Genomic DNA, 20,298 nt, shown 5'->3' on the forward strand with positions numbered 1-20,298 from the left:
TTCAAAACATAAAAAAAATATATATATATATATAAAAGGATCTGGGGGGGGGGGGTTGGGGGTATTGAGGGGGGGGCTGCTACACTACAGAAAAGTTTATAAATATTTTTGGGGGCAAAATTTATAAATATTTCTTTCATGTAATTAGCAAGAGTCCATGAGCTAGTGACGTATGGGATATACATTCCTACCAGGAGGGGCAAAGTTTCCCAAACCTCAAAATGCCTATAAATACACCCCTCACCACACCCACAATTCAGTTTTACAAACTTTGCCTCCTATGGAGGTGGTGAAGTAAGTTTGTGCTAGATTCTACGTTGATATGCGCTCCGCAGCAAGTTGGAGCCCGGTTTTCCTCTCAGTGTGCAGTGAATGTCAGAGGGATGTGAGGAGAGTATTGCCTATTTGAATGCAGTGATCTCCTTCTACGGGGTCTATTTCATAGGTTCTCTGTTATCGGTCGTAGAGATTCATCTCTTACCTCCCTTTTCAGATCGACGATATACTCTTATTTATATACCATTACCTCTGCTGATTTTCGTTTCAGTACTGGTTTGGCTTTCTACAAACATGTAGATGAGTGTCCTGGGGTAAGTAAATCTTATTTTCTGTGACACTCTAAGCTATGGTTAGGCACTTTATTTATAAAGTTCTAAATATATGTATTCAAACATTTATTTGCCTTGACTCAGGATGTTCAACATTCCTTATTTTCAGACAGTCAGTTTCATATTTGGGATAATGCATTTGAATCAATTTTTTTCTTACCTTAAAATTTGACTCTTTTTTCCCTGTGGGCTGTTAGGCTCGCGGGGGCTGAAAATGCTTCATTTTATTGCGTCATTCTTGGCGCGGACTTTTTTGGCGCAAAAAATCTTTTCTGTTTCCGGCGTCATACGTGTCGCCGGAAGTTGCGTCATTTTTTTACGTCCTTTTGCGCCAAAAATGTCGGCGTTCCGGATGTGGCGTCGCTTTTGTCTCCACATTATTTCAGTCTCATTTTTTCTTTGCTTCTGGTTACTAGAAGCTTGTTTATTGGCATTTTTTCCCATTCCTGAAACTGTCATTTAAGGAATTTGATCAATTTTGCTTTATATGTTGTTTTTTCTCTTACATATTGCAAGATGTCTCACGTTGCATCTGAGTCAGAAGATACTTCAGGAAAATCGCTGTCTAGTGCTGGAACTACCAAAGCTAAGTGTATCTGCTGTAAACTTTTGGTAGCTATTCCTCCGGCTGTTGTTTGTATTAATTGTCATGACAAACTTGTTAAAGCAGATAATATTTCCTTTAGTAATGTACCATTGCCTGTTGCAGTTCCTTCAACATCTAAGGTGCAGAATGTTCCTGATAACAGAAGAGATTTTGTTTCTGAATCCATCAAGAAGGCTATGTCTGTTATTTCTCCTTCTAGTAAACATAAAAAATCTTTTAAAACTTATCTCTCTACAGATGAATTTTTAAATGAACATCATCATTCTGATTCTGATGACTCTTCTGGTTCAGAGGATTCTGTCTCAGAGATTGATGCTGATAAATCTTCATATTTATTTAAAATGGAATTTATTTGTTCTTTACTTAAAGAAGTACTAATTGCTTTAGAAATAGAGGATTCTGGTCCTCTTGATACTAATTCTAAACGTTTAGATAAGGTATTTAAATCTCCTGTGGTTATTCCAGAAGTTTTTCCTGTTCCTAATGCTATTTCTGAAGTAATTTCCAGAGAATGGGATAAATTGGGTAATTCATTTACTCCTTCTAAACGTTTTAAGCAATTATATCCTGTGCCGTCTGACAGATTAGAATTTTGGGACAAAATCCCTAAAGTCGATGGGGCTATTTCTACCCTTGCTAAACGTACTACTATTCCTACGTCGGATGGTACTTCGTTTAAAGATCCTTTAGATAGGAAAATTGAATCCTTTCTAAGAAAAGCTTATCTGTGTTCAGGTAATCTTCTTAGACCTGCTATATCATTGGCTGATGTTGCTGCAGCTTCAACTTTTTGGTTGGAGACTTTAGCGCAACAAGTAACAGATCATGATTCTCATAATATTATTATTCTTCTTCAGCATGCTAATAATTTTATCTGTGATGCCATCTTTGATATTATCAGAGTTGATGTCAGGTTTATGTCTCTAGCTATTCTAGCTAGAAGAGCTTTATGGCTTAAAACTTGGAATGCTAATATGGCTTCTAAATCAACTCTACTTTCCATTTCTTTCCAGGGTAACAAATTATTTGGTTCTCAGTTGGATTCTATTATCTCAACTGTTACTGGTGGGAAAGGAACTTTTTTACCACAGGATAAAAAATCTAAGGGTAAAAACAGGGCTAATAATCGTTTTCGTTCCTTTCGTTTCAACAAAGAACAAAAGCCTGATCCTTCATCCTCAGGAGCAGTTTCAGTTTGGAAACCATCTCCAGTCTGGAATAAATCCAAGCCTTCTAGAAAGGCAAAGCCTGCTTCTAAGTCCACATGAAGGTGCGGCTCTCATTCCAGCTCAGCTGGTAGGGGGCAGGTTACGTTTTTTCAAAGAAATTTGGATCAATTCTGTTCACAATCTTTGGATTCAGAACATTGTTTCAGAAGGGTACAGAATTGGTTTCAAGATGAGACCTCCTGCAAAGAGATTTTTTCTTTCCCGTGTCCTAGTAAATCCAGTGAAAGCTCAAGCATTTCTGAATTGTGTTTCAGATCTAGAGTTGACTGGAGTAATTATGCTAGTTCCAGTTCTGGAACAGGGGATGGGGTTTTATTCAAATCTCTTCATTGTACCAAAGAAGGAGAATTCCTTCAGACCAGTTCTGGATCTAAAAATATTGAATCGTTATGTAAGGATACCAACATTCAAAATGGTAACTGTAAGGACTATCTTGCCTTTTGTTCAGCAAGGGCATTATATGTCCACAATAGATTTACAGGATGCATATCTGCATATTCCGATTCATCCAGATCATTATCAGTTCCTGAGATTCTCTTTTCTGGACAAGCATTACCAGTTTGTGGCTCTGCCGTTTGGCCTAGCAACAGCTCCAAGAATTTTTACAAAGGTTCTCGGTGCCCTTCTGTCTGTAATCAGAGAACAGGGTATTGTGGTATTTCCTTATTTGGACGATATCTTGGTACTTGCTCAGTCTTTACATTTAGCAGAATCTCATACGAATCGACTTGTGTTGTTTCTTCAAGATCATGGTTGGAGGATCAATTCACCAAAAAGTTCATTGATTCCTCAGACAAGGGTAACCTTTCTGGGTTTCCAGATAGATTCAGTGTCCATGACTCTGTCTTTAACAGACAAGAGACGTCTAAAATTGATTTCGGCTTGTCGAAACCTTCAGTCGCAATCATTCCCTTCGGTAGCCTTATGCATGGAAATTCTAGGTCTTATGACTGCTGCATCGGACGCGATCCCCTTTGCTCGTTTTCACATGCGACCTCTTCAGCTCTATATGCTGAATCAATGGTGCAAGGATTACACAAAGATATCTCAATTAATATCTTTAAAACCGATTGTACGACACTCTCTAACGTGGTGGACAGATCACCATCGTTTGATTCAGGGGGCTTCTTTTGTGCTTCCGACCTGGACTGTAATTTCAACAGATGCAAGTCTCACAGGTTGGGGAGCTGTGTGGGGATCTCTGACAGCACAAGGAGTTTGGGAATCTCAGGAGGTGAGATTACCGATCAATATTTTGGAACTCCGTGCAATTTTCAGAGCTCTTCAGTTTTGGCCTCTTCTGAAGAGAGAATCGTTCATTTGTTTTCAGACAGACAATGTCACTACTGTGGCATACATCAATCATCAAGGAGGGACTCACAGTCCTCTGGCTATGAAAGAAGTATCTCGAATTCTGGTTTGGGCGGAATCCAGCTCCTGTCTAATATCTGAGGTTCATATCCCAGGTATAGACAATTGGGAAGCGGATTATCTCAGTCGCCAAACGTTGCATCCGGGCGAATGGTCTCTTCACCCAGAGGTATTTCTTCAGATTGTTCAAATGTGGGAGCTTCCAGAAATAGATCTGATGGCGTCTCATCTAAACAAGAAACTTCCCAGGTATCTGTCCAGATCCCGGGATCCTCAGGCGGAAGCAGTGGATGCATTATCACTTCCTTGGAAGTATCATCCTGCTTATATCTTTCCGCCTCTAGTTCTTCTTCCAAGAGTAATCTCCAAGATTTTGAAGGAATGCTCGTTTGTTCTGCTGGTAGCTCCGGCATGGCCTCACAGGTTTTGGTATGCGGATCTTGTCCGGATGGCCTCTTTCCATCCGTGGACTCTTCCGCTACGACCAGACCTTCTGTCGCAAGGTCCTTTTTTCCATCAGGATCTCAAATCCTTAAATTTAAAGGTATGGAGATTGAACGCTTGATTCTTGGTCAAAGAGGTTTCTCTGACTCTGTGATTAATACTATGTTACAGGCTCGTAAATCTGTATCCAGAGAGATATATTATAGAGTCTGGAAGACTTATATTTCTTGGTGTCTTTCTCATCATTTTTCTTGGCATTCTTTTAGAATTCCGAGAATTTTACAGTTTCTTCAGGATGGTTTAGATAAAGGTTTATCCGCAAGTTCTTTGAAAGGACAAATCTCTGCTCTTTCTGTTCTTTTTCACAGAAAGATTGCTAATCTTCCTGATATTCATTGTTTTGTACAAGCTTTGGTTCGTATAAAACCTGTCATTAAGTCAATTTCTCCTCCTTGGAGTTTGAATTTGGTTCTGGGGGCTCTTCAAGCTCCTCCGTTTGAACCTATGCATTCATTGGACATTAAATTACTTTCTTGGAAAGTTTTGTTCCTTTTGGCAATCTCTTCTGCCAGAAGAGTTTCTGAATTATCTGCTCTTTCTTGTGAGTCTCCTTTTCTGATTTTTCATCAGGATAAGGCAGTGTTGCGAACTTCTTTTGAATTTTTACCTAAAGTTGTGAATTCTAACAACATTAGTAGAGAAATTGTGGTTCCTTCATTATGTCCTAATCCTAAGAATTCTAAGGAGAAATCATTGCATTCTTTGGATGTTGTTAGAGCTTTGAAATATTATGTTGAAGCTACTAAGTCTTTCCGACTTTTTATTTGTTATCTTTTCCGGTTCTAGAAAAGGCCAGAAAGCTTCTGCCATTTCTTTGGTATCTTGGTTGAAATCTTTAATTCATCTTGCCTATGTTGAGTCGGGTAAAACTCCGCCTCAAAGGATTACAGCTCATTCTACTAGGTCAGTTTCTACTTCCTGGGCGTTTAGGAATGAAGCTTTGATTGATCAGATTTGCAAAGCAGCAACTTGGTCTTTGCATACTTTTACTAAATTCTACCATTTTGATGTATTTTCTTCTTCTGAAGCAGTTTTTGGTAGAAAAGTACTTCAGGCAGCGGTTTCAGTTTGAATCTTCTGCTTATGTTTTTCATTAAACTTTATTTTGGGTGTGGATTATTTTCAGCAGGAATTGGCTGTCTTTATTGTATTTCTCCCTCTCTAGTGACTCTTGCGTGGAAAGATCCACATCTTGGGTAATCATTATCCCATACGTCACTAGCTCATGGACTCTTGCTAATTACATGAAAGAAAACATAATTTATGTAAGAACTTACCTGATAAATTCATTTCTTTCATATTAGCAAGAGTCCATGAGGCCCGCCCTTTTTTTTTGGGGTGGTTATGATTTTTGTATAAAGCACAATTATTCCAATTCCTTATTTTATATGCTTTCGCACTTTTTTATCACCCCACTTCTTGGCTATTCGTTAAACTGAATTGTGGGTGTGGTGAGGGGTGTATTTATAGGCATTTTGAGGTTTGGGAAACTTTGCCCCTCCTGGTAGGAATGTATATCCCATACGTCACTAGCTCATGGACTCTTGCTAATATGAAAGAAATGAATTTATCAGGTAAGTTCTTACATAAATTATGTTTTTTGGGGGCAAATTGGGTACTGGCAGACAGCTGCCAGTACCCAAGATGGCGGCAATTAAGTAGCAGGGAGGGTTATAGAGCTGTTTGGTGGGGGATCAGGGAGGTTGGGGGCTAAGGCAGGGCTCCATTACAGCAGAATACATTTAAAAAAAAAAAAAAAAAAAAAAAATCCTTTTATTTAGTACTGGCAGACTTTCTGCCAGTACTTAAGATGGCGGGGACAATTGTGGGGTGGGGGAGGGAAGAGAGCTGTTTGGGAGGGATCAGGGGGTGGGATGTGTCAGGTGGGAGGCTGATCTCTACACTAAAGCTAAAATTAACCCTGCCAGCGCCCTACAAGCTACCTAATTAACTCCTTCACTGCTGGGCATAATTCACGTGTTGTGCGCAGCAGCATTTAGCGGCCTTCTAATTAACAAAAAGCAACGCCAAAGCCATATATGCCTGCTATTTCTGAACAAAGGGGATCCCAGAGAAGCTTTTACAACCATTTGTGCCATAATTGCACAAACTGTTTGTAAATAATTTCAGTGAGAAACCTAAAATTGTGAAAAATTTAAAGGTTTTTTTTATTTGCTCGCATTTGGCGGTGAAATGGTGGCATGAAATATACCAAAATTGGCCTAGATCAATACTTGGAGTTGTCTACTACACTAAACTAAAGCTAAAATTAACCCTACAAGCTCCCTACATGCTCCCTAATTAACCCCTTCACTGCTGGGCATAAAACACGTGTGGTGCGCAGCAGCATTTAGCGGCCTTCTAATTACCAAAAAGCAACCCCAAAGCCATATAAGTCTGCTATTTCTGAACAAAGGCGATCCCAGAGAAGCATTTACAACCATTTGTGCCATAATTGCAGAAGCTGTTTGTAAATAATTTCAGTGGGAAACCTAAAGTTTGTGACAAAATGTGTGAAAAAGTGAACATTTTTTTTAATTTGATCGCATTTGGCGGTGAAACGGTGGCATGAAATATACCAAAATGGGCCTAGATCAATACTTTGGGATGTCTTCTAAAAAAAAATATATACATGTCAATGGATATTCAGGTATTCCTTACAGATATCAGTGTTCCAATGTAACTAGCGCTAATTTTGAAAAAAAAGTGGTTTGGAAATAGCGAAGTGCTACTTGTATTTATGGCCCTATAACTCCAAAAAAAGCAAAGAACATGTAAACATTGGGTATTTCTAAACTCAGGACAAAATTTAGAAACTATTTAGCATGGGTGTTTTTTAGTGGTTGTAGATGTGTAACAGATTTTGGGGGTCAAAGTTAGAAAAAGTGTGTTTTTTCCATTTTTTCCTCATATTTTATAAAATTTTTAATAGTAAATTATAAGATATAATGAAAATAATGGTATCTTTAGAAAGTCCATTTAATGGCGAGAAAAACGGTATATAATATGTGTGGGTACAGTAAATGAGTAAGAGGAAAATTACAGCTGAACACAAACACCACAGAAATGTAAAAATAGCCATTGTCATTAAGGGTAAGAAAATTGAAAAATGGTCCGGTCATTAAGGGGTTAACTATCTGTTCACTGGCAAAGCTTTTTTTCTTAATGTTGGCAGTACACTCAATTGTATGTTGTACCACCCGCCCCTTAGACTAACACTAACAAGGAGTGCTCTCCTGATCTTCTGAACTAGTCTCAGTAGGTTCTTATAACCAGCACTATAGTGTTTGCAATATCCTAAAAATATTAGAAAAAAAAGGCCAGCCTATATTAGGATGTATGACATGCAATGTAGTTTAAATCTATAAGTAAGTAATGCATTGTTATAAAAACATGTTATGTCCCTTTAAAAGGACATGAAACTCACATTTTTATTTCATGATTCATCTAGAATCATACAATTAAAAAAAAAATTCAATTTATTTCTGTTATCAGACTTTGTTCTTTTTATATCCTTTTTTAAAGCACATGTGTGGGTAGGCTAAGGAGCATGCGTGTGCCTACAGCATTATATGGATGCAGTTTTGTAACAATGATTTTAATAATGTTATAATGTGGTGCTCAAAAGTGTATACAAATTATTGTTGCAAAACTGCTGCCAAATAGTGCTCCCGACATGTAAATGTAAAAATGTGTCATATGAATTAATACAAAGTCTAGTAAAGTAATGTCTGGGAACAGTTAGGTTTTGAAGATGCTGTTTACTGATACCTGTTATATTGTTAATATAGTTTCTCCCTTACAGGTGTATGTTGCACAGGTATTTGTGGGATTCTCTGCAGATGAGGAAATTTGAGAGGAAAGAGATGCTACCAGTCAGTGACAAGCGGACTCAGGTGTCCTGGGTCACATCACATCATAAGTGTCATTGCCACTAACAATGTAACGTAATAGCAGTGACCATGAAAAAGACACAAGTAAAACATCTCAGGCTCACATTATCAGATACCTGTAAACTATAATTAGAACTCTCTCTGGGTGACTTCATTATTGATTTAAATGATCTACCAGCTTATGTTATTTGCACATTTGTATAAAGTTGGATATGTTATATAATTTTGTTAAAGAACTGTTTTATACAGTAACATTGAGGAATATACGAGTTACTTCTATGAAAACCTTGAGATGGCTGTAGTTATTAGTGGCAAGTGGTTCTTTAACTAAAAAAATTGCAAATTAAATGTTTTATATTAGTATCTATAATTTTAAAGTGTGTTCTATTTACCAGACAAAAATGTTGTTTCAGACACATCGGCAAGTCTGCAGTTGATTAAGAAGCCTGTATGCAATTGATTTTATCAATCTCTGCTAGCTCTGTCTCGTCAGACATCTTGGTACACCCACGCTCAGTATTATGGATTAAACGCATAAATATTCAAAATTCCTGCTGGGGAATGCTTGGTCCATTGGTGAGATTCTTTATAGTTTCGTTTATGTATATTGATATATAATTCAGTTAGGCTTACTACGGAATCCAAAGCTGTTCTTTTTTTTAACTTACAATTTCCGGGTGTATCAACATGGCTGCTCACTGTCATCTGTATTGTGCAGTAACAGAGAGTAGAGTTTATAGTTCCTGTTTGAATTTTCATTGAGTGCCAAGGAGTCCTGAAACGAGATACATACTATGTAAAACAGGAATTTTAATTATGCTATACTTTGATTTAAAAGGTATATCCATTAAGGGACCGTATATTTTATGTATTTGTGTGTATAAGTTTTAATAGTTCTAATGCTTTAGGAACATTTTGGTACCAAAAGTAATTATTTCTGCCAATCTTTTTGATACAGTGTGTTCTGCTGCATATGTTGGGTATAATGTGGTTGTTTGATTGGGGCAAGTATTGTTACATAATAAAAAAAATACAGTGAGATTTTTATTTTATTTTTTTTATCTCAGAATGGACTTCCTCTGGCTTTTCTTAATGTATGTGATGTTTCTGGTCATTTGTGTGTCAGCTCTTTGTTTGTGTTCTGGAAGATCTAACACCAACTTGGATAGGATATTTCAAAGAGCAGAAAAGGTGGGATTTATGCTTTAATTATATTGTTAATGATAATCTTTGGATAAATCTAAAAATATAATTATTATGCAAATATTGTACATCCTTGCTTTCATTAAAAATAATCACATCCTTGCAGTAGGTTTTTTGCTAATATGAAAACTTTTGCACAACAGCCCGATGAAAACAATAATAATACTTTCTTTTAAAATTGCTAAATAATCTACAATACTGAAAATGTCATATCCAGATAGTGAAATGAATATAAATATCATGTTTCATACCCTAGAAAATGGTATTCTGTTTGTGCAAAAAATAATTTAAAGGGACAGTAAAGTAAAAAAAACAAAAAAAAAACTTTCATAATTCCGATAATGCAAATTTCAAAATATTTCCAATTTACTTCTATTATCAAATTTGCTTTGTTCTCTTGTATACTTTGTTGAAGTGATACCTAGGCAGATATAAGAGCAGCAATGCTGGGAGCTAGCTAGTGATTGGTGGCTGCATGTAAATGGTTTCTTGTCTTTGACTCACAAGATTGTGTTCAGCTTGCTCCCTGTAGTGCATTTCTGCTCCTGAACTTATTCTTCAACCAAGGATACCAATAAATCAAAGCAAATTTGATAATAGAAGTAAATCAGAATTTTGTTTAAAATTGCATGATCCATCGGACTCATCAAAGTTTAATTTTCACTTCACTGTGCCTTTAATAAAGGGAAGATACCACCTTGAATCAGCAGGTTGTGCTTTTCTTTTATTCTCGCCAGTAACATATTTAGTTTAGAAACACCCCTCAAAATTTGCTACCCTAGGCAGGAGCCTAGTAGGCTTGGCCAAATTATATCCCTGGATCTTCTAGACTACAGATTATATGAAAACCGTGTATTTGTTTACAGGAGTTCTCTGACACTTATAATATATAGATTCTATATTTTGCAGGTGATTTCCTTAGTGCTCCCTACATGGCTGCAAAGAAATTACAACAACATTGTCTATGAAAGGTGTGTAAAAAAGCACGACTTACAGATAAACCAATCTCTGTCAGACATTCCTGTTTAGAATTTCACCTTATTTAGGATGTTTGAGGGTAAACTGTGCATTAAAATGACAATTTTCCCTGCAAGTCTCATTCATCTCTGCCTGTGTCTTTATTTTTTATTCTAAAATGCAAATGCTTGTCTATATTTATTAAAAATAACAAATTACCTCTGATTACAGAACTGTACTATCTTTCTGACGGTACTATATATACAAAAGTATTACAACTACCCTTAGGTTGGAAATATAAGCTGTATGAGACATGTAAATATTGTCTAAATGACAATTGTTGTTTACACTTCATACCATCCCCTCTACAAACTGTCCCATTTTACAGATGCAAATATTCTAAAATCCAAACCTTTTCTGGTCCCAAGCAGTTTGCATAAGGGTTTTATACCTGTACTACCATTTAGCAACGCTGTGAAATGTATATTTAGAATAGTATGCTCTTACAATTGATATTAAACTGAAAGTCTAAATTAAACATTCACGGTTCGGACAGAGCAAGTGATTTTAAGTGATTTTTCATTTTATTTTTATTATGAAATTTACTTAGTTTTTTTGGTATTCTTCATTGAATAGCATACCTACATAGGCTCAGTGCTATACTGAAGTATTAGCTTTGTATGTCCTACTAATCCTCACAGGCTGATAAGTGCAATTGCTTCTGCATTTATTGGTGGAGAGGGACAGACATACCTCTGCAAATATGACAAGAAAAGTTTATATATTATAGGAAAATATATATATATATATATATAATACATTGTGAACCGCTCTCTTTTAGGTGAAAGAAAGAAAAAAGTTGAAAACAATGTCTCTCTAAGTTAAAAAAAAAAAAGGGGACAGTATAGTCCAAATTAAACTTTCATGATTCAGATAGAGCATACTATTTTAAACAAATATCCCATTTACATTTATTATCAAATTTGCTTAATTCTTTTGGTATCCTTTGTTGAAGGAGCAGCAATTAACTACTGGGAGCTAGCTGAACATATTCAGTGAACCAATAAAAAGATGCATATATGTGCAGGCTCTTGAGCCTACCTAGGTATAATTTTCCACTAAGGATATCAAGAAGAATGAAGCAAATTGGATAATAATTGTTTAAAATCACATGCTCTGTCTGAATCATGCAAGAAAATGTTTTGTATACCTTTAAGTTTGACTGTTTTCTTTCTTACAGAAGTGCAGCATTTGTAGTCACACATCTGGTTCTAGATGCTCTGGTGTTTGCTGAATACACCTGGGAGGTGTTTGGCTATTGCCTGGAACTGGAGATAAATTGGCTTTACCTAATAACACCGTACATTCTGGTCACCATCAAGCTGTGTTTCTTCTTCATGTGTTGTGTAACAGATCCAGGTAGGAAAAAATTTGGAGTAATAGTTTAAAAACAAGATACAAATGTTATTTAAAGGGATAGGAAAGTCCACGTTAAACTTGCATGATTCAGATAGTGCATGTTATTTTAAATCCACTTCTCTTTTTAAATTGACTTTGTTTTCATGGTATCCTTTGTTACAAAACAATATGTACATATCCTACACTAATGGGAGCTCGCTGGTGATTGGTGGCTTCATATGTGTCTTATGTCATTGGTTCACCAGATGTGTTTAGCTATCTCCCAGTAGTGCATTGCTGTTCTGGAGTTTACTTAATATGTTTAAAATTACCTTTGCAGGGGTTAAACACATAGTGTTTAGAAATGTGTGTGTGTATGTATATATATGTCTAAATGTGGGAGGGCACTCACAGGACTTGTATTGAAGTATACAACAAAGTGCAATTTTATTTCCAATTAAGTTTCACATTGATTTCAAATGTCGACGTTCCAACCCATGTACGGGCCTTCTTCAAGACAATTTATGATTATTGTAATGCTGCACGCATTACTCTCCAACGGTATGCTGCTCTGCTGGGAGTTCGGTTTGCATACCGTTGGAGAGTAATGCGTGCAGCATTACAATAATCATAAATTGTCTTGAAGAAGGCCCGTACATGGGTTGGAACGTCGACATTTGCAATCAATGTGAAACTTAATTGGAAATAAAATTGCACTTTGTTGTATACTTCAATACAAGTCCTGTGAGTGCCCTCCCACATTTAGACATTTCTACATACTTATATGAGGATAGCACCCGGGCCGTGACTACACCTGTGTGGAAGGAGTGCTGGGCTACCGGCTATATATTATATAGTGCAATCTATGCATGCTGGTGGCTAACAGAGCATTTTTCATTTTTATTTTTGCACTTTTTTTTTGCCTCCCTAACAGGCCAGGTTTTCAGGATTACCTTGGATGAGAGCAGGTAAAATAACCATGGTTACTAATCAGCTGATTATTTCACCTGTGCCCCAGTTAAGATATCCTCAAAATATGCCCTGAGGACAGGTTTGAAAACCAGTGCTTTAAGGGGACAGTAAAGGATATAATTAATGAGACAAAGTCAAAATGAAACTTTCATGGTTCAGATAGAGCTTGCGATTTTCAGAATCTTTTCAATTTACTTCTATTATGAAATTCATTTTTTTCTCTTGGAATCCTTAGTTGAAAAGCATACCTAGGTAGGCTTAGCATCAGCAATACACTACTGGGAGCTAGCTGGTGACTGGTTGCTGTGCACATATGATTATTGTCATTGGCTCGCTATATATGGCTCAGCTAGGTCTCAGTAGTTGCTATGAAGCAAATTTGATAATAGAAGTAAAATTAAAAATCTCTTAAAGTTGCACACTCTATCTGAATCCTTAAAATGTAATTGTGAATTTTAATGTCCCTTTAACTTTACCTCAATGGATTAATTTAGGCACAAAATATACTAAATTGGCAGGATTTTATGTTTATCTATAAATTGCCTGTTCCACTGGTCTTCCTGCCTCCACAAGCACAGATATTTTTATTTTTTATAACAAGCAGTTTGGTAGAAGACGGCCACCAACCTCTATTGATTCTCTACAGTGCTCTCAGGGTGCTGTTGCTGTGCATATGCATCAGAGGATATTGAAACAGCACCACCGTGAGTGCACTCTAGCAAATCAACTGGCGCTAGCAGTCACCTCCTGGTTGCTTTAACCACTCACACCGGATACATTTCCTTTAATTCTAGGGAAAGTGACCAAAGAGAATGCAGATTCCTACACACAGGTTTATAAGTATGACAACGTCTTCTTTCATCAGGGCAAGAAGTGCCCAACCTGTCACCTGATGAAGCCAGCCAGATCCAAGCACTGCGGTAAGACAACTGCTAAGCAAATGGGTCTCCTTAAAGGGATATTAAACCCTTGTTTTTATAGATCCCTCAGAAATTAACCACTGCATAGAAAATTAATGTTTCAAACTCATTTAAACTGCAATTTTTTTTTGCAGTCTAGAGACAAACCCATTTAAAAAGCATTTTGAGTGTTGGTAATGTTCTCTCCTTTGCTGTGACCAGTTAGTGTCTGATAGGGTTGCCACCCGTCCCTTAAAATACAGAACACTTATAAGTTACACATGCTGCAGGGTGTGCAGGGAGGAATATGAATAGTGCTGTCCAGAAACACAATACATGTTCCTCCCTGCACACCCTGCAGCATGTGTAACTCATAAGTGTCCAGGAAAACATGGCTGAAGTGGCAACCCTAGTGTCTGATATAAATTGTCATCAAACAATTGTGTATCATGATGGGAGATCAGGGTTCTTAATTGCATGGAGCAAAATACAGAAAAAGGGGCAAAATAAATAATGAAAGTGTAATGCAAAGATTTTTTAACTTCACACAATTAAACATTATAATCTCATACTTGAGATTAAAGGGCCTTAATAGTCAAGAAATGAGTTAGATCATGTAATTTCCAGACTATTGACCATTCATTTCTGTTTAAGCCCTTCAAAGGGGTAAACACATAGTAGAAGTACCACTAGGATGCCTCTGAGATGACGTTTCCACCTCTTAGCCAATAGCGTGCTAGCCATATGGCATAATTCCGAACGGCTAGCACAGCTATTGACTAAGAAGTGAAAACATCATCTAATGTAGCATTTTGCTGTGGGCGGCCAGATGCGCTCAGCTCGGCTTAAACTTGCAGGCAAATAAAGGTACATTTTATCATGAAATGTTTTATACTCCATGACTGAATCTCCCCTTTATTTATAGCACTGGTAAGTCCGAGTATTTCAAAAACGCTAGGATTTACCATCACTTTAAAGCTTAGCTCCTTTCCATGAGAGAGTGTCATATTGACTTCCCCTTTAAAGTATTTTTCCTTTCTTAGTTGGAGCTAAAAGCTCAAATATAATTTTACTCGGTCAACTTTCTAACAAATGGGTGTGGAGTATGATATTTTAGAAGCCTTAAAGGGACATTAAAAACAAAATAAATGCTAGATAGAATGATACATTCAAAGAAAAGATTAGTCTGAGAATAACATATAGATGTATTATTAAAGTTTCATTAGCTGTTTAAATGTTGACAAAATAAGTGTAAAATTTTAGTGTCTATAAAACAATGGGAGCTGCCATGTTGTAACTTAGGTTACCTTCTCTGCTGTGGCCAATTAGGGACAATTATAAATAGGTCTCTAGAGTGTGCAGCCAATGGCTGTGTAGAATATAACAGTGTTCTGTGCTTCCATTTCTAACAGGAACTGAAAAGCTCACAATTTCAGAATTAAATGACATGAAAATGGGACAAAATAAATAATGAAAGAATATTGCAGCATTTTATATATATATATATATATATATATATACTGTACAATTTATTTTATATTACCATCTCAAATTCTTTAATGTTCCTTTAAGGGCTGCATATAAATGTGTTGCCATTAAAGGGACACTGAACCCAAAATGTTTTTATCGTGATTCAAATAGAGCATGCAATTTTAAGCAACTATCTAATTTACTCCTATTATCAAATTATTTTCATTCTCTTGGTATCTTTATTTGAAATGCAAGAATGTAAGTTTAGATGCCGGCCCATTTTTGGTGAATACACTGTGTTGTTCTTGCTGATTGGTGGGTAAATTGACCCATCAATAAACAAGTGCTTTTTATGGTCTGAACCAAAAAATAGCTTAAATGCCTTCTTTTTCAAATAAAGAAAGCAAGAGAATGAAGAAAAATTGATAATAGGAGTAAATTAGAAAGTTGCTTAAAATTGCTGCTCTATCTGAATCACGAAAGAAAAAATTTGGGTTCAGTGTCTCTTTAAACACACAAATGCTACCCCTCTGCATCACTTCTAAGTGATTTGGTTTTTGGGTAACATGTCCCTTTAATGAGATCCAGAGTCACTTCACTAATTCTTTTAATAATAGCTGCAGCTGAACCGGTTTGAGTAGAATGTAATGCCTGTCTCCCCAGGTGTGTGCGGGTCGTGTGTGCAGCGATTTGACCATCATTGTGTCTGGGTCAATAACTGCATCGGAGCCTTTAACACCAGATACTTCCTGCTATATCTGCTCAGCCTGAACCTCACAGTCATATGCCTGGCTGCGGTTATTTCAGCTTTCCTCCTGCAGGTGGTGCTGCTCTCTCACATGATGACTGCATCCTATATTGACCCTGAGGGCCAACAGCAGATTGTGGGCATCATTTTCATTGTTCAGGTAACCCTCGTCCATTTATGCTTCTAAAACTACCTGGCTCACATTCTTCTTGCTGTGTAGAGAGGGCAGCTGGTATCCAGGGGGGGTTAAAGACGTATTTCACCAGTTTGTGAGAAGTAACTTGCACATATTGTAACAAGATTTGTTTGCAATCTGGTAATAGATTAACATACTGAGTGATTTTGAAAATGTTTTAAATGCATTGAGACCTTGTTTGCTGCAATTGTTTTTCAATAGCCAAACTCCTGCCGCTACTTACCTTATTTGGAGGAGCTTATCCAGACTTGTTAATGGAGTAGATAAGACTAGCCACAGTCATTATGTTGGCAAGACTGTCTGCCTTTTTTGAAGTTCCTTATCTGATAATCATTGGGGAAGCCAATTAGGGACATATATGGTTGAGTTTATGAAATCTGTTATGTGCCCCTCCAGGTGTCATACTTGAAAAGCTCCTAATTTCAGGCATAAAATTACAGGAAAAAGGGGGCAGAATAAAAAAATAAAGACTATACTGAAACATTTTTTTCACTACTACATAGAATTTAGAATGTTGCAATGGAGCCCTTGCATCTCCACAACCTCTGAGTTGGCGAATAGAAATCATTCTGAACATTTTTGTTTGGGGTGATTGACAGGACCTTCTCTTGCAAGAGAAGGGGGCAGCTTTACACACAAGTGAGTGCATAATGGTACATACGGGCAGCGAAGCAGGGAGGACAGGTTTTTTGCAAATCAGGAACCTTGTCTGCACTAGCTTTGTAAATGGGGCCCTTTATATAAAAGTGTTTACTGTCCCTTTTAATGCCTCATGTGAACAACGCATGGTTTTGAAATGTTTATATATATTTTATTGTACAAGTTTAGGAACAAGTATGTTTCTTGTAAATACATATTAGTTTATCACTCAGTCGGTGCAGTGTGAGTAAAACACAGACATTCATATTGTATTTTAATATTGTTTAGAGTGCCAGGGACCTAGAACCTTAGGTTCTAGCTCCTAAATGTTCAGAATGTTCTACATTATATTTAATATCAGTATCATTGTTTGGTTTCTATACAAGTGTGTGACTGGCTCCAGAATTTGTTTAGCTCTCTACTTTTTATAATCTTCATTTGCCCAAAAAAAGAAATAAAACTATATAGCATTAAATGACCATTAAATATAGTAGAACCGCATAATCAATAGATGCATAAAAAATAAATAACACATGGTCCGAATTTAAAATGAGCAGTAGATTTGAAAATTCCCTTCTATTTCCCTGTCCCCCTGTATCATTTGACAGATATCAGGAAATCACAGACTTATATGTATACACTGAACTCTTGGACATGCTCAGTAGGAAAGTTCTATCTGTCCCTTTAACTTCAAGTTTATAATGGGTTTTTTTTTTCCCTCCAGCACCTTTTCTTGACCTTCCCCCGTATTCTCTTCACACTGGGCTTCCTACTGATCTTGCTTCTGCTCCTGGGAGGCTACAGCTGCTTTGTGCTGTATTTGTGTTGCATTAACCAGACTACCAATGAGTGGTACAAGACGAGGAAGCACAGCTCCACTGCTGGTTTACCCTTCGGATCGCCAAAGGTTTATTCACGTGGATTCCTAGGAAACGTGCAAGAAATCTTCCAACCCCACAATTATTACAAAAAAGACAGATAAGGACCCCAAAGCTGTGCTCCTCACTCAAGAATATATATGGTTCTTCTTTGTAGAATCAGGAGAAATAGCAGAAAAAATATCAAGAGGGCTCTTCCCAAAAGGAGTTGACCAGCAAGGGTCTTATATGGCGACATAAATATCAATTGTAAAGTGTGACGCCGCAGAAAGGCAGAGCTGAAGGCAAAAGATATAGCGACTAATTCTATATTGAAAAGGAATTTTTATTTCTTTTTTCTAATAAAACATAAATGTACATACTTTATGGGAAGCATCTACTAGGATGAGTACCCATCACTAAAACAATTTTACCATAATACAAAAAAAATACAAAATTGGTTAATTGAATTATACCATAAAAAGTTGATAACATATGCTGTATTTTTTTTACCTGTGGTCTTCATAGTGTTTATATATAATTTGCAAAACTTATTTAAAAAGTATGGAAATTCCAAAATGACCCTCCATTTTGAAGCAATTCAAAAACCCCATTTAACATAATAGCTTGTAAAAAAATTCTATTATGTATTAGGAATGGTAAGAATCTGGTACCAAGGTAGCCTATGTTTTTAAAATGAAAACGTATCTCTTTATAGGTGCCTCTAACCTAGATCCATAAAATAAATCTGTGTATATAATACTATCCCTTGATGATTTCATACATAGTACCTGGTCCAGATGGGCTATGCACATGGCTCCTTGTTAAAATTTGTTTGGACCCTTATAGCCATAATTCAGTTTGTGTCTACAGGTTGAAAAAATTTGGTACACAGCGTTGTGTTTATTTAATTAAAAAAAAAGTCAAATGGGAATAAGTTTTTCTTACATCTGAAATTAGAAAATTAGAAATTTCCCATTGAAATTGGTTGCCACCAATTGTCTTGAAACTTGATACTGCTAGTTTTTTAGTGCACACCACAAGTGCATCAGTATTTCCAGAATCCTTTCCAGATCACCTGTGTTCTTGCAATGGTTTATTAATATAAGGGAAGTCTCAAAAGTAATTAGTAAATATCACTAGTGCAAATAGTGATTGCTTAACACACAAATTCAAAAGTGATCATAAAAAGTAATAATTCTAAAATGGTAGTAATGAATAAAATAGTTTTGGAACAGATACTTAATAGTCCAACGTGATACGTAGAACTTATGTCCAATTCCTCAAAGATAAAGAAAAACAGCACACATAGCATTATACTATAACAAATACAAGATATCCGTATGATGCTTAAGCCAGCTCTGGGATTTTTGTGCTTTATTGAAGACCTCAGTGCAAGACAGGATCGATTCACAAATAGGATTTATTTTACAATGCCATAAACAACCTTTGTATATTAAAACTCAGGGTCCTAGCACATATCTTGTATTTGTTACAGTAGAATGCTATGTGTGCTGTTTTCCTATCTCTTTGTTGCAATAAGTAGAAAATATGTCTGATCACATTGGATTATTTCCATTAACTATTTTTATTTTTTACTTATAGGGATAGTCTAGCCAAAATTAAATTTTCATGATTCAGATAGAGCAGGCGATTTTAAGCAACTTTCTAATTGACTCCTATCAATTTTTTTTCCTTCTCTTGGTATCTTTATTTGAACAAGCAGGAATGTAAGCATAGGAGCCGCTCATTTTTGGTTCAGCATCTGGGTAACGCTTTCTGATTAGTGTCTAAATGTAGCCACCAATTGATACCCAGGTGCTGAACCAAGTATGGGCCGGCTCCTAGCTTACATTTAAATATACCAAGAGAACAAAGAAAAGTAATAGGAGTAAATTAGAAAGTTGCTTAAAACACATCATCATTAGGTTCCTTAATTAAGTCCCACAGGTTTCAATATCATTTGTATGCCGATGACACCCAAATCTACCTCTCTGCACAAGACCTATCTCCTTCTGTGCTAACCTGTGTCACTAACTGTCTCTCTTATATCTCATCTTGGATGTCCTCTCAATACCTCAAGCTAAATCTCTCCAAAACTGAGCTCTTTATTCCCCCCCCCACTTCTTCCAAAATCTCTACCCCCCATTTCTCTATTAATGTCGATAACTTCATCATTACCCCTACCCCACATGCCCGATGTCTTGGGGTCACACTTGACTCAGATCTTTCTTTCACTCCTAACATTCAGTCCTTGGCTAAAGCCAGTCGCTTCCACCTTAAAAACATCTAAAAAATTAGACATTTCCTTACACAAGACACAAAGATTTTAATCCACTCTCTCATCCTTTCCCGTCTCGACTACTGCAACTCCATCCTCTCTGGTCTCCCTAGCTGCCGCCTAGCTCCTTTACAATCTATAATGAATGCCTCTGCCAGGCCCATCTTCCTTACACGTTGCTCTTCATTTGCTGCACCTCTCTACCAATCCCTTCACTGGCCTCCAGGATTAAACACAAAATTCTCACTCTGACACACAAAGCCCTCAACTGCATTGCTCCCCCCCTACATCTCAGACCTTGCCTCCAGATATTCTCCCTCCCGTCCCCTTCACTCTGCTCACAATCTCCTACTCTCCTCCACTTTTGTTACCTCCTCACGTTCCTGTTTACAAGACTTCTCCAGACTGGCTCCCTTCTTTACAAGACTCTCCCCTAGTTTTGAAAGCTTCAAGCTCTCGCTAAAGA

General features: G+C 36.8%; 1 protein-coding gene across 2 annotated transcripts; it reads left to right on the plus strand.

Moving 5' to 3' along the window:
* The first annotated feature begins 8,770 nt into the window (after positions 1-8,770).
* Positions 8,771-18,045, plus strand: ZDHHC4 (zinc finger DHHC-type palmitoyltransferase 4). 2 transcript variants are annotated; one of them, XM_053694976.1, is made up of 7 exons: positions 8,771-8,788; positions 9,280-9,403; positions 10,325-10,386; positions 11,613-11,791; positions 13,537-13,662; positions 15,775-16,019; positions 17,419-18,045. In XM_053694976.1, the coding sequence occupies exons 2-7, from the start codon at positions 9,281-9,283 to the stop codon at positions 17,674-17,676; spliced, it is 993 nt and encodes a 330-aa protein (XP_053550951.1). In that variant the 5' UTR covers positions 8,771-8,788; position 9,280; the 3' UTR covers positions 17,677-18,045. The 2 variants fall into 2 exon arrangements, with proteins under 2 accessions (XP_053550951.1, XP_053550950.1); XM_053694975.1 differs by lacking the exon at positions 8,771-8,788 and adding an exon at positions 8,901-9,050.
* Positions 18,046-20,298: the final 2,253 nt, after the last annotated feature.

This window comes from Bombina bombina, chromosome 11 (genome assembly GCF_027579735.1).
Source record: "Bombina bombina isolate aBomBom1 chromosome 11, aBomBom1.pri, whole genome shotgun sequence".
Lineage (NCBI taxonomy): Eukaryota > Metazoa > Chordata > Amphibia > Anura > Bombinatoridae > Bombina > Bombina bombina.